At 52.9% G+C, this 24,737-nt stretch overlaps 1 protein-coding gene across 1 annotated transcript in view; it reads left to right on the top strand.

The window, feature by feature from the left end:
- The first annotated feature begins 3,190 nt into the window (after positions 1 to 3,190).
- Positions 3,191 to 24,737, top strand: part of ASB2 (ankyrin repeat and SOCS box containing 2) — a 41,300-nt gene continuing 19,753 nt past the window's right edge. Inside the window, exons 1-3 of the mRNA XM_029236311.1 lie at positions 3,191 to 3,301; positions 15,223 to 15,499; positions 22,438 to 22,536. Coding sequence (XP_029092144.1) covers positions 15,294 to 15,499; positions 22,438 to 22,536 — 305 coding nt within the window. The 5' untranslated portion in view covers positions 3,191 to 3,301; positions 15,223 to 15,293. The remainder of the gene's footprint in view (positions 3,302 to 15,222; positions 15,500 to 22,437; positions 22,537 to 24,737) is intronic.

Raw genomic sequence — 24,737 nt, 5'->3', positions numbered from 1 at the left:
TGGTGCCATGCGTGAGCCCTGGGGGCTTTCTCTTGGCGGCCCAGCCTTCTTTCTGCTGCCCTGCCGGTTGACCAGTTGTTTGGTTTCTGCCTCTGCATCTCTGCCCCATTTAGCCCTTTCTGTCCCCATAAAAACATTCCCTGGAGGACTGTTCCACAGGACCACCTCTGGGGCCTTGCACAAAGGCTCCAAAGATCACTGGGGCCAGGACTTCTCAGACACTTGTGTAATTTGTTATCAGGGACACATAAATTAAAACTGCAGTGAGCTACCACTATTGCCCATCAGAATGGATAATGTGAGAAAAGGTGGAAACTGTCAAGTGTTGGTGAGGCTGTGGAGGAACTGGAATTCTCACACACGGCAGATGGGACGGTAAGTTGGTACAACGACTTTGGAAAACTGATGGTGTTCCTGAAACTGAGCCTATGCTGATTTTCTGATCCAGCGATTCCTGTTTTAGGTGTTGACCCGACGGAAAAGGGTATGGATATTCACCAAAAGATAGTCTAGAAAGTTCACAGCTATGCCGTTCATGATAGCCGAAAACTAGGTACCACCCAAAGGTCCATCAGCAGTAGAGTGAATTAACTGTGATATATTCATAGCATGGCAAGCTACCCAGCAACAGGGAGGAACAATCCATAACTACATGAAACAATAGAGACGGACTTCACACTCTACAGTTCAGTGGAGGAAGACACAGGCGTGACTCCATTCATATGAAGTTCAAACAACTTGAACCACTAGCTGTTAGGAGAGTGGTCACCCTTGGCAGGAGGTGGTGGGTGGTGGTATTGAGATGGGTGCAGGGAGCAAAAGGGGTCTTCTGGGGTGCTGGTAATATTCTCTCTTTGACGTAGGTGCTGGGGTGTCTGGGAGTTGATTGACCTGTACGCCTATGATAGGTGTGTTTTCTGTGGGTATATTATTATTTAATGAAAAGTTTTTAAAGATAGGTGCTGTTCAGGCCTTGCCTCGGATGAATGAAATCAGAATCTCTGGGGTAGAGGCAGGCGTGGCTAAGTTTAATAGGATTCTAACGTACAGCTAAGGTGGAGAATCACCAGGTTAGCCCAACCTGTTCATTTTGGAGTTGAGTGACCTGTGATGTCAACAGACAGGCCAACCGGTGTTTATCTCAGGGTCTGTGGGCCTTTACCTGCAGCATCAAGTCTCCCAAGTGGGATGAGTGAAGGACCAGGGGAACAGCAAGTAGTCACCAATTTATAGTCGTAGCCTTGCAGGGCTCCTTGTTCTGCCCCAACGTTTGGATTCCCATTACCTGGGGGATAGAGCTGCATTGACTAAAAGCACTGGCTTTTGCATCAGGCAGATGTGGTTCAAACTGCTAAACCGTCACTTATAGATTCTGGGATTATGGACAAACTCCCCAGCCTCTCCGAGCCTCAGTTTTCTCATCAGTGAAATGGGGTGACAGTAGCACTTGCTGGAAAGGTTGTGTGAGTACAGCCAAAAGACGTTATCATATACAAGTCAAAGTGTATCTGGCCAGTCCCCTCCCCCTGCTGTCCACCCCCAATGCACTTTCTGTTCCCCGTGATGCTTCACCTACCGTTTGGGCTCTTAATTTTCAAAAGATGAGTGCAGGCACAGGCAACAGGATTTGGAGACTGAGTTTCTCCAGGTTTCTTGACTATAAGTGGTTTGTCTGGACTGGCAGGGAGAGGCAAGGCAGAGGGTCACCTGAGAAGGGGCCCTGTGTCTGCCCATGGCCCAGCCCTCCCAGGCCAAATCTGAGGTCTGTGACACATCAACAGGAGAGGAATCTCTGCCCCATGTCTGGCAGGGATGCCAAGGAAGCAGCAGAACCCTAGGGATGCATTCCATGGAGTCCACTAGAACTCCTTCCTACTGAGAAAAATTCCCAGACATTAAAGAGCCCTAGACAGCCGCCACCTTCTCTTGCACCCCGCCACCATGGCACACAGTCTGGGAGGGGCTGAGTGTGAGCTGTCCTTGTGTGTGACCCGCCAGCCACAGTGGCCTGGGGGGACTGTCCCAGCGGGAGTGATGTAAGTAGCTGGGAGACAGCCTGAGACTAATCATGTCCCCCCGTCCTCAGCCCCGGGCCAGCCCTCCGGAACACTGACCCGACTACAGGGCACCCTGAACTCACTGAGATTTACTTCCAGATGAACTACGCAAAGTGAGCCACGCCAGGGGGGTCATAAATCCAATATCCGGAAAGGGGGAATGGGTCTTTGAAATTGAAATTATTTTCCACTTAGAGGAATAGACTAAGTGACACTTCCAGCCCCCTGACTCTGACACCTGAGATCTGAACACAGATGCAGGCATATGGGTGCCTGGCATCCCGTGTGCCCAGTGCGTGTGCCTCTATGTGTGTTGTTTTTTACCACCCGAGGCTGACATTTTGTGGCACTCCATCGATTCCAGAAACGGGGTATTCTTCCCTGGCCCTGGAGGAAGGGCTCCCTTCGGCTGTGTGCCTCCGCTCAAGGCTTGCTCACATGCTTATTTGCCCTTTGTAGCTCCAGCCCCACCCCATGGCCTCCAGCAGCTAGATCCTGGTACCTCCAAATATCAGGCTGTGCCACCTGCCACGCACGCAGTGATTTCTGCAAAGGCCCTTACACTGAACGCTCTCACCTTCCCTTCCCTCTCATTCAGCCCATCCTCCTCCCTGCCTTCCTGCCTGCTCTCCATCTCCCTCCTTCCTCTCTTCTTTCCCAGCCTCCCTGTCTCCTCTCCTTCCCTTTACTTCTCTTCTCTCCATCCTCTCTTCCCACTTTTCTTCTTTTCTCCCCATTCTCTTCCCTTCTCATCGCTCCTACACTTCCTTCCTTGCTCTTGTGTCTTTATCTCCCAGCTCCGTGTCTCTTACCCTCTGCATCTCTCTCCTCTCTCGCTCCCTCCTGGGGAGTTCCAGAAACATATCCATATATGGCCTCCATGTCAGGGATCACAAGTGATGACATCACGGGAGGGCCAAATCTCCGAGATGCTCTCCGAAGTGAAGTCTGTAATTGACGCGCCCTGGAGGAACCAGGATCGCGGCTTCCCCAGTGCAATTTTTAAACAGGAAATCTGAGATTCATAACATCTTATAGCTTGGCTTGCCATCATTGGTCATGCGGTGGGCCCAAAATAAACTCCCTGCTTCAAAGGAGAGTGTTTCAGAACTGCCTGGCACAGCAGCCAGGAGCCCAGGGCCAGGGCAGAAGGCAAACTCAGGGAGCATGTTCTGAATTAAGGCACTCTCAAGAAAATCTTTTTTATTACCCCTGAATTGTACCCTTGTTTCAGAGCCTAACAGGTAATGCATGCTTTCAACTTTCTTATACAGCAAGATTGCTTGTCTGGCTGGGGCTTACCGCTGCGGTGCCTATCTGTAACCTCTTAAAGTCCAAGTATGTTCTTGCGTCTCCCTCTTTCTCTTATTCTCTTGAGTTATAAAGCAAGCTGGTGATTTTCATTTTGGATTTGGGGGACAAGAATCGGCTGTTTGCACGTACTTGTCCGATCTTCTGGAGGTTTCTGGCTCAGAATATCACTCTGCTGTGTGCTTCTAAAAATGGAAATGCAAAAGGAGTTATCAATGATGCTATTGTTGGTTCCGTAGGCCTTGGTCAAGGTCTATGTCAGACAAATGAATTTCAGAAATGCTTTTAGGTTGAATGAAAGATATTTTCATGCGTGGGGACGTCAGTTTCATGTGCCATTTATGGAGCATCTATGTGTGTGCAGTATTGTGGGGGGGGGGCAGGTGATAGCAACATTGGATGCCAAGGGCTGTACCTGCAATGACGTGGGGTTTAGGAGAGGGAATAGGATCTGCAAACAAAAACTATGACACCACGTAAAGAATGAGAAGCGTTGTGTGTGTGTAAACATGAGGACATATTCAAGGAGGTGATGGCCTTTGAAAGGATGGGTGGATGTCTTCAGGTGGGTGGAGGGTGGGTGGGAGAGGGACCTCCAGGTGGGGGGGCGGCTCACGCAAAGACAGACAAGCCGGGGTGGGTCTGGGCTGATGGTGGGAAGTGCAGTGTGGCTATAGCAAAGGGTCAGGAGGTGAGAAGTGGGGGTGATGCTGGGAGGGGAAGCGGGGGGTGGGGATGGGGGATGCAGGTCCCACCAGGTGAGGCAGGAAGATGGAACATTTTCTGACCATTTTTGAGCAGAGGAGGCGTGGGTGGAATCTGACTTCAGGCAGCTCCCCAGGAAGCCAGGGGGATGGCCCGGAATGAAGAGGCAGGGAGGCAGTGACCCTTAGGTAAGTGATGAAGACCTGAGTCGGGGCAGAGGCCAAGCCCCCTGCCCAGGATGGAAGAGCTTATGTGTGAGATAGGGACGGAGGGAGTTCACAGGGGCCCAGACAGATCCTGAGGGGCCAGCCCACCAGCCATAGGCCCTGATCTCTGCTGTCGGAGCCTGGAGCAGAGCGCAGTGAGGCAGCCAGGGGCAGATGCTCCAGTCACTTCTGGAACAGTTGGACGGGTCCCGACAGCTGGTGGCAGGTCTGTTTACAACACAACCTCCTCCAGGGGCTGGCAGCCGCCTCCACCTGGCACCCTTCTAGTTTGCATCATCCATTCTTGCACAAACAGGCCAGCCCATGATGCCCTCTTCCTCCTCCTTGGGGTGGGGACCCAGTATGATCCACCCCTGGTGACCTTACAATTAATAAGAGTAATCAGTACCTGTGAGTGCTCACTGAGCATTTACCGTGAGCCAGGCACTGAGTCCAGGGCTTGCGGTGGTTGTTCCCAATGACTCTTCTCATGGGCATAAGTTAAAGGTGATGGTTACTCCCATTTCCCGGATGTGGAAACTGAAGTCCCGAGAGGTTAAGGGTCTCGCCTAAAGCCAGACAGCTAGGAGGAGTTGGAGCTGGAACTCAAATCCTGGCCTCATGGCCGATGGGCCTCCGGTGCCCACAGTCTAAGCCATGGTCTCTGCAGCCTCCCAGGGGAGCGGCACTGAGGTAAACAGACACGCCCTGGCACCTTCGAAGCATCACAAGGTGCTGTATATTGTGGACAGGCTGGATCCAAGAGAGTCTTCCCAAAGGAGGCACAAAAATACCTCTGGACCCACCCACTGTCCTTCCACTGCTGAGCTGTAGAGGGTCAGGCGGCCCAGAGTGGGCGGCTGGCACAGGACTTGTTTATATCTTTACTTCTCATCCTTAGCACTTTCTTCTGGACTCATTAATGCCTGGGGGTATCAATGAAGTCATTAGGAGCTTTGCGGTTGAGGGAAACGTTTCGGGGAGATGGTGGTAAGGTAAAAGTCAGGTGATTCCTAACCTGCCTGAAGTTTTTAAAGAAAAGCGCACAGAAGAGAGGGGTGGAAAAAGAGAGGAGAAGTAGAGAGAGAGAAGAAAAATATTTAAATCAAGGCAGGAGAGCAAAAAGCAAACAAAACAAACAGAAAGGAGAACAACCCTAGCTGATTTTGGTGTGATCTCGAAGAAAACAATTTCCAGTCAGTCCTGCGTGTGGTTAGGCTGGGTGAGGAGGGGGCTCTGGGAGGACACCCCTGTCCCGCCTGAGACTTCCCCCTCTGAAGACTGGAGTTAGAGCTTCCAGAACCTTCTGCCACCCAGGGGCCAAGATGAGGGAGAGTCCCTGTGCTCCAGGTACCCAGGATAGGGCTAGGCAAGGCCATACTTGGGCTGCAGAGGGGCGGAGCAGCAGCTGTCAGAGGCTCAGCCCCACACCGTGTGGGGTGCTGGCACAGATGGCAAAGCAAGGCATTTGCTGAGCCCTGGACAGAGGCTGGGGCAGGGGCCTGGAGTCCTGCGTCCAGACTGTATGTGCCAAGCGAGCCAGACTGACTGCAACAGGAAAAGACAGGGAGATGGACAAGGGGGACCTTGGGAAGGCGCCTAGCTGTGCCAGGGTCAGCATAGCTAGGGCTCACCTCCAGCCACTGCAGGGCCAGGGGGTGAGAGACGTGTCCTCCACTTGGGAGGCTGAGCTGAAGGTAACCCACGAGCCCGGGGACTCAATAGCATGGGGCCCAAAGAGATAAAACTTGGCATTCACGGGCTTCCCTGGTGGCGCAGTGGTTGAGAGTCCGCCTGCCGATGCAGGGGACACGGGTTCGTGCCCCGGTCCGGGAAGATCCCACATGCCCCGGAGCGGCTGGACCCGTGAGCCATGGCCGCTGAGCCTGCGCGTCCGGAGCCTGTTGCTCCGCAACGGGAGAGGCCACAGCTGTGAGAGGCCCGCGAACCCAAAACAACAACAAAAAAAAACACTTGGCATTCACTGATGCTTTTCTTAGCTGGTGCTCATGGCACCACCTCAGATTGTGGGCCTTTGGGCCTGTGTGGAATTTATGCTTCTCCTCGGAAAATGGAATCTTTTCCACCAAAAACAGGAAAGAGGTTTTTTCCTCTTGTTCTTTCTTCTTCCCTCTCTCCCTCTCACCCTCTGTTTTGTGGTAGCTTCCTCAATGTACAACAATAAGTAAATAATCTTCTAAAACTTGTCATCAGGGTCCTAGACCACTTGTGAGTGATTCGCCCTGATTCAGGTTAGCAAGGGGCGCTCAGCCCATTTCAGATGGAGTTTTGGTCTCCCAAACATACAGTGGGCACAGAGGGTCTGGCGGTGTGGTGGCGTGGGAGCGGAAGCAGCTTTGGACAGGTTCAAATCCCTGGCCGTCACCTCCTACCTGGGTCATTTGGGCCTGTCATGCCCCATCCCTGGGGCTCAGCTTTCCCTCCTGGGCTATGGGGTCAGCTGTGATAAGATCCCCTTGGTAACCTCCAGCAACCCTGGCCCAGCTTCAGAAACCTAAAGTCCTAACTCCCGAGAGAAGCCAGGAGTGTGTAACCAGCATCAAAGTTTCTGGGATTAGCAGAGCTGGGAGGGGCTTTTGAGCTTTAGAGTCTGGACAAAAGGCTCCAATCCCATTAGCTGCCAGGCCCTGGACGCCAGCAGCCAAAGGCTTGTCAGCACTGCCTGTTACAAAGGCCCACCCTGGGGCTTTGACCTGGGCCCCTCTGGGGGCCAGTGAAGGTGGCCTGGATTCCACTCTCCCTCCCCCGCAAGGCCGGTTCGCCCCTTAGCCAGAGCAGAGACTTCCAGAGTAACTAAAACCCCTGGCCACTGCCCTAAATATTCGGTGTCAGAAGGTCTGATGAAAAGAGGGGCAGGCAGGCTCTCTGCCACTTACAATCTGGGCCTCAGTCTCCTCATATGGGGATTGGGAAGAATCCTCCCCTGGCTCTGGAGGTTTTGAGAAGTCAAATGGTGTAATACATGAAATTGGCCAGGAAACATTGCAGGGACCCACAGCACCAGCCTTTTTATTTTTATTTTCAAAATTTTATTGAAGTATAGTTGATATACCGGAGCCAGCGTTTGGGGCCCCGCAAAGGAGGCAAAAGAGGAACTCCTGGAAGCCTCAGAGGTGGAGCCAGTCTCCCCTGTTCCAAGCGGGCCTTGGATCTCGACCACCGCTCCCTCCACAGACCCCTGGCTTGACTGGTAGGGCACACTACACTCTCGCTTTCCCTGGGAAAGGGCTATTTTTTTCAGGTGTACAGCAAAGCGATTCAGTCATATATATTCTTTTTCAGATTCTTTTCCATTATAGGTTATTACAAGATATTGAATATGGTTCCCTGTTGTTTATCTATTTTATATATAGTAGTGTGAGCACCAGCGTTTTTTACGGTTTAGGTTTTAAAGCCATAGGACCCAGGAAGGGGAGAGAATGCTTTAATGTTTTACACTCACGAGCTCTCCAGCTGGGAGTGTTTCCCCAGATTTCCTAGGACCCCTCTGGATCCTGGAGGAACAGCAGATCAGAAAGATAAGCTTTGACGCAAACATACTGGGCATTGCAAGGAGAGGGGTTTGAGGACCCTGGGAGCCAAGGAACAGCCCAGGTCAATTCCTCACTTCCTCATACGGCCCCAGGCTCACCAAGCGGCAGGTATTTAGGACTGTCTCGGGCTAAGGTCATGTGATGTGAAGCCCTAGAATGGATAGATAGATAGGTAGATAGATAGATAATTAATTTAGTTTAACCCAGGCCTTTACTCAAAACTTAAAAAAGGACTGGAGGCTGTGGGTTACATAGGATGAGGGCTAGGTGTGAAGTCAGAAGATGTAGCCTCTGGTCTCTTCCTCATCAGTTTCTTCCTGCTGTGCCTCAGTTTCCTCATCTGTAGAATGGGAACAGTACCCTCATCACAAATCTATGGGAGCCGTACCCTCATCACAAATGTATCACACAGCTCAAGCTAACAACATACATGAGAGTGTAAATTAACTGCAAAGGGAGGCGCTAGGGCTGTGGTTCTCCCAGTGCTTGTTGCAGTGTCTGAACCATAGTGCTTTGCATAAGAGCTGAATTGCACAGTCCACACTCACACCTAAAACACCCAGGTGGACCCTGCCTGATATACTCATCCCGCCCTTACTACGTGCAGCCCTGATCCAAGAACTAAGTGCTCACCAGAAACCCACTATTGTCATTTGCAGGTGGTCACCTCATACATGACTTCAAACCCAGGATGAAGAGGAGTGGGTTGGGTTGTGGGTCCTTCTGAAGTTCCTAGGACAGCGGGTCGTGCCAGCAGGAAGGGAGGCGGCAGAGGGAGGGGCCCTGGGGAGCAGTGGATTTGGAAGTGGTGGGGGGAAGCCATCCTGCACCCAGGCTGGGTTTAGGGACAGCGTGGAGATCTCCCTCCTTTCCAAGTTCTGACCCCGTTACTGACCCCTGGACCCATCCAGCGGGTCTCTGCAGCATCCCTCGGGGCTACCCGGGACAGCCCGGGGGGCCAACAGCCACAGCTGACCCTCCTGACCACCGCTGTCAGGGGAAAACAGTTTGCATGGAAACTGCCAACTGGGAACGAGTTCCAGGTGACAGCATCTCAGCAGGAATGGGTCAGAGCAGAGAACCGCAGCATCCTGGGAGCCACGGACTAATGTTAGCGGATTTTCCCGGGCCACTGGCCACATGCCGAGCGCCCTGTCCCACATTTCTATATGTTACCTCGTTTTGTCTGACAGCACCTCTGTAGGCCGGATGCTGTCATTATCTCCATTTTACAGAGGGGCAAAACGAGGCAGAGGGAGTGGAGTAATCTGCTCCCCATCACACGGCCAGCTGGTGGCAGAACGGGCTTTGAACTCAGGCAGTCAGACACCTGTGGTCACGCCCTCTACCACGCACAGTGTCTTCTCATAATAGCTGTGCTTCCAAGGTTTGACCTAATCATTCATTCGCCTGCCCATCCAACATTTATTAAGTACCTACTGTGTACCTGGCCTTGGGTATGTCCTGGGGTTATGGCACAAATGTGATACAGGCTTGCTCTGTGGAAGTTTCCAGACTCTCTAGGGAGCCAGGCCCACAGCGGGCAGTCAGAGCACTAGAACGTCAGGGGTACCCTTGGGGGCAGCTCTGGATGCCTCAGCCGTCAGATCAGGGAGGCTTCCTGGTGGAGGAGCTGCACGAACTGCATCTGGAAGGGTGACTAGCCAGGGAATGAGGCCAGGAGGGGAGGGAAGGGAAGGCAGATGAGCAGAGGACAGGAAGCCTCTCGTCTGGGCTCTCACTCCTGACTCAAGTCCCCGGCTGAGGGGGAACTTGATGCCCTGGAGGATGACTGCCAGTCCCTTTTCTGCCCCCAACCCTTCCAGCCACACCTCGCACCCCCAGTTTCTGATAAAACATCCAGGAAGCCACTTTTCCCGCCGCAGGCCCCCAAACGGCTACAGAGACCCCACCGCAGCTCCCAGGCAGACCCTGGCTGTCAGAGAGCCTGGACTTGCGGAGAGGGGAAGGAACTGGGGGGAAGAAGGGCCACTTTTCAAATGCTATTATTTAGTCCTCACTCCAGTCCTGCAAGCGTCCATGTTTCTATACCCATTTCACAGATGTAAAAACTGAGGCCCAACTTAGAAGAGCACTGGCTGTGGATGGACCAGGCACTGTTCTGAGTGCTTTACTGTGTTAACTCAAGGAGCCCCGTCACAGCCACTGTTATCCCCATTTTATAGCTGCCCTGGGAGAGGTGGGGGCTCCCCTGGAGCCAGAATTTGGGGCCCCACAAAGGAGGCAAAGGAGGAGCCCCTGGAAGCTTCAAGGGTGGCTCCAGTCTCTCCTGTTCCAAGCTGGCCTTGGATCAGCTACTCTCGACCACCGCTCCCTCTGCAGGCCCCTGGCTCGACTGGCAGGGCCCACTACACTCTCCCTTTCCCTGAGAAAGGGCTATTTTTTAACCCCAATCAGCCTCCCAGAGGGTCCCTTGAGACCGCTGGCCTCTCTCCAGGACTCAGGCCCAGAAGGTAGCCTAGCCCCCAGGCTGAGGCCTCAGAAATCAAGCTGGACAGCACGAAGATGATGAGAAACTGAGGGCAAGAGAGGGGCAGGGCATCACCCAGGATCTCACCTCCTCACCCCTGCCCTCACTCTGCCATGACATAGGTACTCTTTTAGGTACATTTTACAGGTGAAGAAATTGAGCTTCTAAGAGGTCACAGAGCTAACAACCAGCAAAGCTGTGATTTGAACCCGGCCAAGCTGACCCCATCTGCTGCTTCTTTTCTTTTTTCTTTTTTTCATTTTTTGGCCATGCAGCGTGGCCCGCGGGAACTTAGTTCCCCGACCAGGGATCAAACCTGTGCCCCCTGCAGTAGACACGTGGAGTCTCAACCACTGGACTGCCAGGGAAGTCCCCCATAGGCTGCTTCCTAATTGCCCCCTCATGCTAAGGCTGAACAGTTCCACCTGCCAGTGTCCCTGGCAGCAGCCCTAGCCTGTAATTGCACAGGCCCAATGATGGGGAAGTAGCCTGGTATCACACACTTCCTTACCAACGGCCAGGCCCAGCGCTAGGCCGGTCCGTGCTTGAACCTCTTAATTCTACCACCACCTCCTTAACAACAGTACTTACCAGGGTCTCCGTTTTAAACAGGAGGATTCTAAAGATGGGGACTTACTCAAAGCCCCTCAAAGGCTAAGGATCTCAGTGGGAAAATCAAGAGTGAGGGTAGGGAAGTTCTTCTCCCTCAAGGTCCCTTCAAGGTCAACCCCCATCTGTGGGAACGCACCATGTTCCCCGCCGCGCAGGTGCCGGGTTGGGTGAGGATGGCTATATTACCCCTGCCTGCTCAGAACCCTTGTGAGTGCCACTTACTTGGATTGGTGTCCCTGGAATTCCCAGAAGGAGCATTGGATTTGAGGTAGGAAGCTTGGGCTCCAAATCCATACTTTCCAGCTGCCTGTCCTCATGCAAACCTTTCCCTTCCCCTTTCTGAATCTTAATTGCCTCGTCTATCAGATGGGTTCAATCATGTAGGGGCATCAAGTCTTTTTGAAAAGAGAGAGGATGCATAAGAATTAATAAGTTAATTCAACAAAAGACGTTCTTAGTTTCTAGGGCTGTTGTCGGGGCAATGCCATGGAATAAGTGACAAAAGGGAAAGTCTCTGGACGCTGTCTGATCCACGGGGGAGGGCCTGGGAGTCTGGAATTAGCTGCGGGAGATGGCAGTTCCAGGTAACCATCACCTGACTGTCCTCGCCTCCCTAGGAATCTGGTCAAGGAAGGGGTGCTTGCTGGAGCCGGGTGCTGTCCGGGTACCTCTGAGCTACCCATACCAGGCTGCAGGGCCAATGCTGCCTTAGGGTGAGGGGCTGGAGGGGTCCCCTCCCAGCTGCCTGCACTTGACCAGCACATGTATATGGCCCCTTCAGCATGGTGAAGTGGGTTGTCTCATTCCCATTTTTACTGATAAAGGAACGGAGACCCAGAAGGGGAAGTGACTTGACCAAGGTCACATAGCTAGTAAGTTGCAGAATTGAAACTAGACCTAGGGTTCCTGACACTCAGATCTGAGATCCTTCCATTCCTGCTTGGTTCCCTATTCCCCCATGACCGATGCTAAGCTCTATACATACGGTGGACCTGTTGAAGTGACCATAAGGGACTCCCAGGGACAGAGAGTTTGGTGTTCACTAGCACAGAGCTAACCAAACATCTCAACGAGTTGTAGAAGCTTTAGAACTGGAAGAACCCTTGGAAACCTTCTAGCCAAAATCGTCTTTTTGCAATGAGAAAACTGAGGCCCAGAGAGGGACAGGGATGTGGCTGAGGTCACACAGCGCTTTAGCATCAACTTGGAGACTATAACCCAGGTCCCTGACTCTTAGTCCTGTGCTCTTTCCCCTCGCTCCTGGTCTGGAGCAGATGCCCTCAGGCCAGGGCACCACGACACTGGGCAGGCACTGGGCATCGGCACTTCCGGTCAGGGTAGCACCACATGAACTGAGCCTCTGCCTTGTGCCAGGTGGGGGTAGAGCCAAACTCCAGCTCTGGAAAAGCCAAGGCAGGGACCTCAGGCACAGGGAAGCAAAGAAGGGGTGGGAAGCAGGGCCTGGGTGGAAGGGCAGGATGGAAGGGATGGAAGGCAGGTTCTAGCCCATCCCACCATTTAACAGATGGAAAAACTGAGAGCCTGAGAGAGAAAGAGAGATGCTCGTGGCTGAGCTGGGACGTAAACCCCCAAGTCTCTTGATTGCCAGTCTTGGGTTCTTTACACAATAAACAAAACTGAGGTTGTCGGTGCTGCAAAATAATAATAATGGTAATAATAATAGTACCCCAAACATTAGGCACAAAGTGATTTTGAGGTCAGAATGCCCCTTTTCCCTCCCCTAGGGTGGAGCACAGAGCAGCTACCTGACACTTGATGTGGAGCTGTGGTTCTCAGCACTGGCTACCTACTAAAATTGTCAAGGAAGCCTTGAACATTGCAATGCTTGGCCGCCAGCCCTGGAGGCTTTGAGCTCATGGTCTCGGTGGGACTAGAGCCTTGGCGTGTTTTCAAGACTCTCGGTCAGGCCTAAGAACCATGTTTTAAGATGATTTTTGACTGCATATAACAAAAAAATCCACCTAACGTTGGCTTAAACCATAAGGATCTTCAGTCTTTACCTAATAAGCAGGCCGGGATGGGCAGACCCAGCACTGGTTCAGCGGCTCAACAATATGATGAAGGACTCAGAAGACCTGTCATTCACTCCGTCAAACTCACTGTTGCGACACTGTCCCTCTCATGGTTACAAGATAGCTGCCACCACTCCAAGCAGCAAGTCCTCCAACACAAAGCAGGGGTGTGGGCGAGGAGTCATTTTCTTCACTGCTTTCTCTTTTATTAGGAAAAGGGAAGTCCTTCCTGGGAGACCCCGGCAGAATTTCCTTTATGTCTCTTTGGACAAAACCAGGCTACATGCCTACCCCTAAATTAGTCACTGGCCAAGGGGGTGAGATTGTCCCAATTGTCTTGGAACAGTCATGCTTCATCCATGGACCGGGGCATGAACCCGTGTCCCCTACATCGGCAGGCGGACTCTCAACCACTGCGCCACCAAGGAAGCCCCATTGGGGTTTATTTTGAATAACGCTGCTATGAATTATTCTCAAACTTGTCTTTTGGTGAACATATGTTCACCTGTCTTGGGCATAGAGACCGGAGTGGGATTTGGGGGTCACGTGACATGTATATGCTCAGCATTAGCAAATGCCATCCCATTTTGACACTTCTGCCACGAGTGGGGAGCATTCCGGTTGCTCCACTTCCTCTCCAACACTTGCCATTTCCCATCTTTTTCACTTGAGCCATTCTGGTGGGTGTATAGTGGTATTGCATTGGGGTCTTAATCTGAGTTCTTCCCAAACACTTAGGAAGTTAAGCACCCTTACGTTTGGTGGTTGGCCTTTTAGATGTCCTCTCTGTGAAGTGCCTGGCCTAGTCTTCTGGGTATTGGTTAACTAGAGCCACGAGAACTCTGTATGACAAAGCACCCTCAACAAGCATTGATTCTCGTGCTCTGGCGCTGCGGGTCCATAGGCTGATCTAGGCCAGGCCAGGCTGCAGGCCCACTGGACAGAGCTCCTCCGTGCAGGTTGGGCTATGGCAGCCCCAGGTGGGTTCACTCTGGGACCCAGCTAAAGGGCAATGGCTCCAAGGGGGAGTCCTGGCGATGGCAGAAGAGCAAGTGCCACTGCACACGCGCATGTCAAGTGGCTGCTTTATCATATCCACTAACATTCATTGGCCAGAGCAAGTTACACGGCCAAGCCCAATCTCAGTGGGGAAGGAAGGGGCAACATTCTGCCTCCAGGGGAAAGGGGAGGGTGAATATTTGCCGAGCAAACAAATATTTGCCGAATTACAGCACTGGTATTTTTTGAAAAGATCTCATGTGACTCTAATCTTCAGTCAGGGCTCAGAATCACTGACCTACAGCCACACTGCATGTCAGCCGGTCAAAATGAAAATCAGGCTAAGCTGATTTTACTTCATTTCCTAAGAGCAGTTGACTCAACCAAAGTCCATTTCTCCTTAAGGCATTTTTTTTTAAGAAGACAGTCCCTGGAATTACATGGCAAATGATTTTAACCATCGGTTTTAACTAGATCATGTGATTCATCTCTAATAATCTCAACTCTAGCACAAGGCAGAGAAATGCGTGGATAGGGTGTTGTTGGATGATTGGAAGGAAGGAATGTGGGCACGGTTGTGTAATCTCCTTGAGGGCAGGGATTCTGTCTCTTGGGATCGTGTTGTTGTATCACCAGTGCTTAGAAGAGTGTCAGACATAGAAGAGGTGCTCAGTAAATAATCTCTCAGTTAACGATGCATGCACACGTGTATAGATAGGCTGTCTGGAATGGAAAAATGAATGGTGGATGAGTGGGTGGTTGGTTGAATATATAGATGTATAGATGGATGGATGGATAAATGGATGGGTGGTGGATAGGCAGATACATCTGAGGGTGAATAATGGAGAGATAGGTGGATGGTTGGATGATTGGCTAGACAGATGAGTGGATGGATAGGAGCATGGATGTTGGATGGATGATTAGATGGTTGGACAGATGGATGGCTAAGTGAACAGATGGGAGGGTGAGTGGATAAATGAGTGGGTGGGTGGACAGCTGGATGCGTGGGATGGTGAATAATTGGATAGATGGGTGGCTGGTTGGACGGGTAGTTAGATAGGCTGGTGGAGTGATGAATAGATGAGTGGGTGGATGGATGTGTAGATGAATGGGTGGTTGGGTGGATCATATGACAAAATGAATGGATGAAAAATGATTGTGTGATTGCCACAAGAAAGCACAGGCTTCCCTGTGTGTAAACATAGCTACCTTGCATAACTCTTAGTGACCAGGGTGGCTTTGATCTCCTCACAGACTTTTCTGATTTGATGCTTGCTCCTCCCCACTGAGTGTCTTCTGGAGGCCAAGGTGAGAGGTGGAAGAGGATGGCCACGGAGATCAGTGCTCGGGGCAGACAGCGTGCCATTGGGCAAGAGGAGTACAACCTGTATAGCAGCCTAAGCGAGGATGAGCTGGTCCAGATGGCCATTGAGCAGAGCCTGGCTGACAAGACTCGGGGCCCAGCCACCACTGAGGCCGCTGTGTCCACACGTGTCAACCGCGAACCTGCTCATTTCTACCCGTGGACCAGGTGAGCGAGGGGAGGCCAGATGGGGCGTCCATCAGGCACAGATCCCAAACACTGTTAATCCAAGACCAAGTTATCCTGGTCTCTAAGGTGTATTTTCACACTGTAATGACTAACATTTGTTATCTAAACTTACTGAGCTCTGAAGGTGCCAAGTGCCACCTTGGGTGCTGTACACACTTTGCCTCATTTTATCCTCTTAAGGACCTTCTAGGAGGCTCTATGCTATATTCCCATTTTACAGATGAGGAAACTGAAGCTCAGGGCTGAGTAACTAGTCCAAGGTCACACAGCTAGCAGGCAGTGGTGCAGAGATTGGAGCTATCTGATTCCAGAGCCCATGACTCGGCCTTGTACCACTGGCTTTATGTCTGGATGCAAAGGAACTGATGTTCTGAATCTGGCCAGGGCTTCCAACCCTTTCTATGCCATCTCCCTGGCAAAACATGTCTGAGAAGCAATGACATCTGCCCAGAAAACCATCCTGCCTCCTGTTCTGGCTCCCCATCTCAGCACGACCTCATCCTCCCATTAGCAGGACCACCTACAGCAGTTCCATGTCGCACCAGTAGAAATATGATACGGGCCACAACTGCAGTTCCACAGATGCAATTTTGAATTGTGTGACCTTGGGCAAGTCATTTAACCTCTCTGAACCTCAAACAATAATGGTAATAACAGCAGCAACAATAAACAGACTTTTTCCGATGTCCAGAGACAGTCGACACGGATGAAGGTAGGTGACAGTACATCTTGGCCCTGTGCCCTGATGAAACCTACCAGGGTGTTCCCCAAGTGACTCTGGCCCTTCCAAGGCTGGACCACCTCTGCCAGGAAGGCTGGGCAAAGGCCTGGGTTGCCCATCACTCAGGAGCCCCCTCCCTAAAGGGGAAGGCAGGCAACCTCCTTGGGCAGCTGGAAGGAATATGAAGGCTCCAGGTTACTGAGCTGACCACAAGGACATCCCATCCTGAGACCCAATCTGAAAAACAGAAGCCCAGGGCCAAGGACTCGTGGTGGCTGATGCTCTAGAGACCCTGGTTCCTGTTTTGGCCAGTTCAGCCTAAATCAGACCACAGGTTCCTCTTTCTCAGAGGGATCAGATAGAGAGAAGAGCAAGTTCCCTCCAACCCGGCCTGCAGCACAAGCCATACGTCCTGGGGCCTCTGCAGCCTTCTCCCCAGCGTGGGAACCCCCTCCAGGAGTGCTGTAGACACTTGAAAACATTAGAACTGGGCCCTGACCTCCTCCTTCCTCTAGTGGTAAGGAAGTGGAGGCCCCACGTGGGGTGTAAACATTTATCCTGAGAAAGAAAGCTCTCACGCAGCAGGGAAAGGACTTATCCAAGGCCATGCAGCCCTCACCCAAGATCCAGGCACAGTCAGGCAGGGCAGGATTCAGCCTGCATCTCCTCACTCTTGATGTGACCTGAAACCTCCTAGGCTCTGTTCTGCCCTTTCATCTCCGAAAGGAGGCTGGGTTGGGCCCTGCTAGGGAAGCAAATCCCTTTCATGGGATTGTTAATCACATTCTCTTCCTCCACATGCCCAGCCCACAGGCGTTCACTTGATCCTGACAAAAGCCACGCAAGGTGGACGTTTCTGTGCCCATTTTACGCATGACAAAACACGCGCCCGGCAGGGCCAGGAACTGAACCAAGGTCTGTCCCACCCTGAAGTTCAGTCACTTGACCAGCTCTGTTGATTCTGCAAAAGCCTCTCTCTATTTCCTGTCCCTCCTCCACTTTGAAGAGACTTCTCCCCACAGAGATTCAGGGTCCCCCAAACAAGAGACACACGGATTTGTGCTCACATTCAGACATGGTGTCACAGTAAGTATGGGGCCCAATAGGGTCCTTGTCCACTTTTTCCCCCAAACATCATAGTGTTCATCTAAGTAGACCCACAGCAGGTTTAGAAAGCGGACATCACATATGTCCCCAGAGGCTCCACTTGGCCAGCTCCGCCTCATTTTTGACCAGCCTCCCAGGTCAGGCACGTTGCTCTCTTACTTTCCTGACTGTTTCTTTCACTGCCCTGACTACAACAGTCTCTATGTATTTCTTTCTGCCATTAACCTGTGAACTCCTTGAAGGCAGGGGCCTCAGCCGTCTTCCTTCCGGTGAGGCCTCGTGTCTAGCACACAGGGCCTGACCCGTGGCAACACCGCATAGCTCTTGGTGAACGGATGAATGGGTGAATGAGTGAGGAGGTGGCAGACTAGAGTGGAAACAGGAGTGGGTTGGGAGGTTCGGCTCCTTCTTCTGTCACCTACTGGCTGTGTGTCCTTAGGCAAGTTACTTGACTTTTCTGAGCCCCAGCAGCCTTATGCCTAAGATGGCAATAACAAAAACTTGCCCAGGCCTACTGTGCAGTATTCTTATGAAAAGCTAATCAGATGAGGTGGGTGCTGTCCCACATCCTGCAGCCTGAACAACTTCGCTCCGCTTCCTCCCTGAGGACCCTGAGTGCCCATCTCAAGGCTGCCTCTGTATCATGGACAAGCTTTTGTGTCACCCTAGGAAGGCATTGCCCGGCCTCCTGAGAGTGTCCCCAGGGACACTGTGTGACCTCCTTGGGGACAGGGAAGAGATATTACTCACTTTTGTATCCTCAGTACCTGGCAAAGAGCCTGGATCATTGTAGATGCCCAATGAATGTTTTTTGGCAAATCAATGCATTTTTTAAAAATATTTATTTGGCTGTGCCGGCTCTTAGCTGCGGCATGCGGGATCTAGTTCCCTGACCAGGGATCGAGCCCGGGCCCCCTGCGTTGGGAGCGCGGAGTCTTAACTGCTGGACCACCAGGGAAGTCCCTGCATTTTGAATCCAATAAAATTCTCTAGAAATATAATTTATTGTCATCAGCTTGTGACCAAAATGGCAAACGTGGACGTAAAGGTCAAGCGGGTCTTTGGGATCCTAGAAATGAAAGTCAGCTCAGCATCCCAGAGAAAATATAATATTCCCTTTTAAAGTCATCTTCCAATTTGTTCCTCTCCCACCACGAGGTAAGGGGTGAAGGTTGAACATGTATGAGGATCATTTTCCAAGGCTTGGCCCGCTGAGGGCCCCCTGAAAGGCAGACCAACGTCCCATCCAGTGGAGAAGTAGGGTTCATGCACTCATGGAACAGGGAGCCCAAGGGTACGAAAATAGCAGTCCGAGTGGCTCCAGGAAGCTGAGTCTTCCAGTCTTTAAACTTCTGCATTTTATTTAAGGTTAAATTTCTGAGAAGAAAAAGGAAGAAAGCATGAAGCAGGAACTTGCTTGGGCTGACGTGTGCACAGCTGCAAACAATTCAAATAAGCCACCTACACTTACTGTACACTTACGATGTGCCAGGTGACTTCCCTGCACCTGGATGTGTGTATCAGGCCTGGTTCCTGTTCTCCCTAAGCTTTCAGTCTAATGGGGGCAAAGGCCCAGAGGTACATAATCATCCAACAGGATGGCTGCAGCAAAGAGGCCTGCTTCGGTGTCAGAGGGACACAGGAAGGGTTGATCTACTTCTTAGTCAAGGAGGTGGGCTTTGCAGGATTAATAGGAGTTTGCCAAACAGGCTAAAGGAAGCAAACCTCTTTGAGCCTCAGTTTCCTCATCCGCAAAAGGGAGCCAATTTCATCTCCTTCACAAAGTGGACTAGAGGATGAAATGAGATGACTTGTGCCATGTGCCTATCATAAGACTTGGTACAAAGCAAGCTCTCAATGAATCTTAGCCATGGATGGGAAGGCAGAAGTTGCTGCAGCTTGGAATCCATGTTCTCTACATGCGAGTCCTCTCTGGCCAGCCCAGAAAGGATGCATTGGCCAGTGGGTGCGGGGGAAACAGAACTCTCATGGGGGGAATGGGCGTGGAGGGGGCAATCCTGTGTGAGCTCTTCCTCTCTCCAGCCAACAGGGCAGGGGGCTGGTTCTCCAGGAATTCGAGGTTTTGGCATACAACCACACAGCACCAAGATTACCATACGGGACACTATGCCTACAAAGGCTTTTGTTTGCTTGTTTTGTTTCATTCATTTAAATTTATCAAGCGCCTGTGGTGCCAGGCCCTGTACTCATGACACCTGTGTTCGTGTGAGGACCAGATTGGAGGACAGGTATGGGATGCTGCTCGGTGGCAGGCATGGGAAGACTCTTGTATTTGTCAGCTCCCTCTGCTATTAAGACGCCTGCTTGCCACCCGCATTCAGCCAGGTCCAGGCCAATGTAACACCCTTCCTGGGGCTGGCCTGGGCTTCTCACTAACTCAGACAGGGCCCACTGAGAAGTCAGGGGGCCTTATCATCACAGCCCTGGTCCCCACCCTCACCGAGCCTGACCTGTGTCTGAAGCCGGGACCAGCTGGACTCCAGGACAGGGCTGTTGGGAGCTGGTGATGGTGACATACTACTGACCCCGGCCTGCCCGCCCACACAAAGGACGTGGGGCCCTACCTGGGCCCCTTCCAGGGCATGATCTTTGCCCACATCCTGCCGTGTTCCTCTCACTTCTGATGACTCAGCCCTAGTGGTTTTCTCTGCTGGGAATTTCCCTGCTCTGGACCCGAGGTGAAATGGGGCCTGTCGCCTTGATCAGAAAGAGCACGGAACCCGGTCAGCGGTCTGGCTCCCCTTCCGGCTCTGAGCACTCATGCTGCCTGCCCCTAAAGCCTAGTTAACACGCTCAGTTTCAAAGCGCCCAGAGCGGGTCCTCCTGCCTCTCTCCCAGCCCCTCCCTTGCGGCTCTGTGGTGGTATGTGTCCTCGCCTACCCCCCCCCCCCCCCCCCCCCCCCCCCCCGATCCCATGAGCCTCTGAACACCTGAGGATCAACAAAAAGAAATATGCCATCGATCTGCACCCCCAGGCCCTAGCACAGGCTGTGCAAGCATAGAAAGGAGGCGAAGCCATGCCCCATCGTGAGGGAATGTCACCGTCGCCATCTCGCTGCCATCCCCACCAGCCTCACCGTTCCATTGTTGCTGTTATTATTATACCATCAGAGAGATGTCCTAATTTTAGGGTGGTGGGTAGGTTTTCATCAATGAGTTTTACCTGGCTAAAAGCATTCTAACATCAAAAAGTGATGGGAGGCCACACACGGATCAATGATGAGAGTGACCGGGTCCCCAGGGCCATGTAGAGCTAGAAGCCCAGGGCGTTGTCATGACCCCAGGGCTGGGGACTGCTCAGGTGGGCCTGGCCTCCGGCTGCTTCCGTCTTGCCCAGCATCCTCCGCTTCTCAGGGCCGGGAGCAAGGGTAGATAATGACACTGAAACAGCAGCTCTCAGGGCTCGGGAAGAGGGGCCCTGGCAGGGCCAGTCTCTGCACCCCTGTCCCCAGGATGTGGTGTGAGATCTGTATGGCATCCTGAGTTTCCATGTGAGTTCATTGCAGTGAAGTCTCCACGGCAACCACAGCAGCGAGGAAACCCCTGGTCTGGTCCTGCCTCCTCATTTTGCAAAGGAGGAAACTGAGGCACAGAGAGGGGTGGAGGCTTGTTCCCAGTTTCAGGGCCTGTCAGCGTGGTGGCCTGAGAGCCAAAGAAGGGACAAAGGGGCGGGAGACACCAAGCCTCTGGAGGAGGGAGCATGTGTCGGAGCTCCGCGGCAGACGGGAGTCGACTCTGCAGCTGCGTGTGACCCTGGGGCCGTTTCCTGCCTCTAGGAGCCTCAGTCTCTGAGTCTAGGAAAGGCGGTGGCATTGGCACCCGCTCTAGCATTCATGGCATCACACTCGGCCTCGCTGCTCAGGAGCAGGTGGGGGAGAAGGAAGGTGGGAGGTGATGACCGTGGTGCAGCAGGTGAAGGGGGCTGGCATCCTTCCTGTCACATCCTTCCCGGTGTGGCTGAGGGTGTCCACAAAATCTGCAGGGCCTCAGGGTCACAGTTCCAGCACCTCCGTGGCCCACGGGATGCTGGTCACCTGTAGCAACATCCTTCCCAATCCCTCAGGGGACTCCGCAGAGGGGCGCAGGGGACCAGGCCGGGTCCGCTGGAGTGTCTGTTGCACCAGGGTCCCCAACCCACTGGAAGATGGACCAGCATGCCCTGTTCCCATTCCAGCTCCAACCAATCCAGATCTGTGCAGTGGCCACCTCCCCTCCTTTCACCCCTCCTGTCCTCACAACAGCCCAGTGGGGTGGGAAAACTGAGACCCAGAGAGACGAAATAATGATGCAATGAATGGTGGACACATGTGGAGCCCTGTGCCTGGTCCTCTGGTAAGCACTTTACACCATTCACACACTCAGGCCTCACCAGACTAAGTCCCAGAGAAGATGCACCTGTTCGAGGTCACACAGCCAGGGAGTGCCAGAGCCTGGATTTGAACCCGTGTCACTCTGACTCCAAGCCCTGACTCCGATGAAATTCTTCATGCATCTTTTTGCTCTACCCTTTGTACTGCTTGTTCCTGACCCTGGGACAGCAGGACCCTCTAACGAGGAGCCAGTGAGGTGAGGGTGAGAGCACAGACCTGGCTTGGCGCCCCAGCTTTGCTCTCCTAGCCCCCCACCCCGGTGAATCTCTTGTCCATCCCTGTGGGGACCCAGCCTGGCCCGCCCTGGGACTGAGCCCCTTTCATCCTGGGACCTGCTGCTGACTACTCCTCACATCCTCCTGGGTGAAGAATGTCACCTTGCTTCATATCTGCCTCCTGCGTGGTTGGCTGGGGAGGGGGACCTTCGGGGCTGGGGTGAGGTTAACCTCATTGTTGTCTTATATGGTCATTTAAATCTCCCAGGGCTTCCTCCAAGGGCCAAAAATAATCTGGAGACACAGCAGCTGTGTCCAGCGCACAGGGAGGACCCGGCCATCTGCTTTGGTTCAGAGCCCTGTGTCTGTCTGTCAGTCTCTCCCCCTCGCTCTCCCTCCATCCTCGTTCCTGCCTCCGGCCATGACCCGCTTCTCATATGCAGAGTATTTTTCCCTCTTTCACTCCTGCCCTGCACCCTCCAGGTCCGCTGTGTCTCCTGAGAGCGCCACGACCGCAGCCCCCAAGGGCCTGTTCCAGGAGGTTATGCAGAAATACAACCACAGCAAGTCCTTCCAGCTGGCGTAAGTGCCCCCACCCCGCGGCCCCCAGACCATCCAAGCCCATTCTCCTCTAAACTGGGGTTGGGGTGCAGGGATGGGAAGCAGTCCCACAGCCCCCAGGAAGAGGGGTACTCTGGAGGGACTCCAAGGAACAACCCTCCCAGGTGTGTCCCCCTGAGACCCAGCAGCTCCTGCCGAGCTGGGCTTGGTGGTCGCAGACTCCATCCTCTAGGAACTGCCAGCCAGGCCGAGCTTGTGATTAACCCCTCAGTTCCCCCAGAATGGGCCCTGCGTGCTGGAGTAGCCCCGTAGGGCTCTGAACCTGGGGACCCAGCGAGAGGGGGACTGGGGAGACGGCTCTAGTACTCCAGGGGCTCAGAGCTGAGGCCGATGAGCCAGCCCCCCATTCTGCCTCACTTTCCCGCATGTCATCACCGTGGGTCTATCTTAGCACACCCACGACGCCCACACCCACAAGTTTTGGTTTGCTTTGTTGCCTTTATTTATTAAGTGCCAGGTGCTAAAACCAAAAGATAATCCGAGATGCAGGAAAGGCTCTGTTTGCCTGGCACCAGGGTGCTGGGCTAGGTGAGTCCTTAGAAAATAGCTCTGTGCTGTTTCCTTCTCTGCTCGACCCCAGAAGCAGCTAAAAACAAAAAAGCAGTCCCATCGCTGGAGCCCCTATTTCTTTGATCGGTTACATTGTAGGGAGGAGACAATTGGCCTATGTTGTGTTTCTTCTTCCCAGCCCTTTTCAAGCCCTGCCACCCCTCTCTTCCTTGGGCGCTGCAGGTAGGATTTTGACAGTCTGGAAAAGCGAAACCAGGTTCTGGTCTCAGCGCTGTTGCCACTTCCTGTGAGACTGCCTGTGAGTCGCTGACCCTCACTTAGTCTCTGTTCTCCATAGAGAAGGTTGGAGAGGACAGAGTGGCCTCCAGGGTCCTGTCCAGCTCCTCGGTCTCTGATGGTCTGATACCCGCAGCAGTTCCCCCCAGCCCTGGGGCGGGCACTTTGGCTGAGCTCATACAGAAGCTGGCGGTGTGTGTGTCTGAGCACTCCAGGGTCCTTGCACCACAGCTGGACGAGGCCCAAGCTGAGCGGTGCGTCCTAAGAATGTTCTCATGACACCGCACACCCGCCAAAGCCACAAGAACAGCCAGCCCTCCTCCCTTCCACTTCAGACGGGTCCCACAGGAGACCTTCCGGGAGAGACAGGACACCTACCCCACTGGGGCTTTTCCTGACACCAACCGGGGCTGCTCTGGGCCGCTCGTAAGCGGAACTCATCAAGGTGGCAGTGATGGCGTTGATGGGGACTTCAGGGCTTATCTGGTCAGTTACCCATCGTCCTTGCTGGGTCTGTCCTTAACCGGCATCTGTGCTCTGAAGCTATTAATAACCAGAGAGGCTGAGAGTCAGGAGGAAGTGCCGCTCATGCTGGAGGGGGGAGCAGCTGGGAGGGTAAAGGGGCTGGCCCTGGAGACACTCTGGGCCTATCGTGGCCACTGACAGGGATGACGGCCCTGGGACAAGACCTGCCTCCGTTCTCACCTCCTCCATCAGGGAAATGGGACCATTTACGCAGCTCTTTCCCCAAGAGTGGACCCACAGCAGTCTGTTGTCCTCACTGACTCTCCAAGGATGGGGGAAGCCAGCTCAGTGCATGAATGAATGAATGAATGAATGAATGAACGAACAAACAAACGAAGTGGCTTGGATGAGCCAAGCTAAGAAGTTATCTTTCATATTAGCCCTGAAATCTTTTTGATATTCAGAAGTTTTAAATTGTGAAGGTGTCAAACATATTAATCCTTCAGGTACTTAAATCTTTCAGCAGCTGAAAGTTCTAGAGGTGAGGAGAAGGGTCCGGAGAAAGGAAAGGGGTTGGGAAGACCCCAGAGAGGTGCTCACTGTACGGACTCCCCCTCTGAAGGGTCTGCGCCTTTGTCTCAGTGCAAACAGGCCCCAAAGGTGGAGGTGCTTGGTAAACTCTGGAGTGCTATGCTCAGGGAAGGAGTTTAATTATCACTAAAACCTCCAGTGGGGTCAGTTATCCATCCCTTTGGGGGGCCGACACTGGAAGCCCGAATCCTCCTGGTAGAAATGGTCTTGGTATAGCAGATGCAGCCACTGAAAGCTGCAGGGACAGAGGGTTCCCCTGATTCTCTTTTGGCCACCAAGGAGCTCTGTTTAAAAGGGACCCTTGATTTCCATCTGTGGAA

The sequence above is a fragment of the Monodon monoceros genome, unplaced genomic scaffold (genome assembly GCF_005190385.1).
Source record: "Monodon monoceros isolate NGI ecotype Baffin Bay Population unplaced genomic scaffold, NGI_Narwhal_1 Super_Scaffold_21, whole genome shotgun sequence".
In the NCBI taxonomy this organism is placed as follows: Eukaryota; Metazoa; Chordata; class Mammalia; order Artiodactyla; family Monodontidae; genus Monodon; species Monodon monoceros.
Note: the sequence above shows the minus strand (reverse complement) of the source record. Positions and strands in the feature narration are given on the sequence as shown.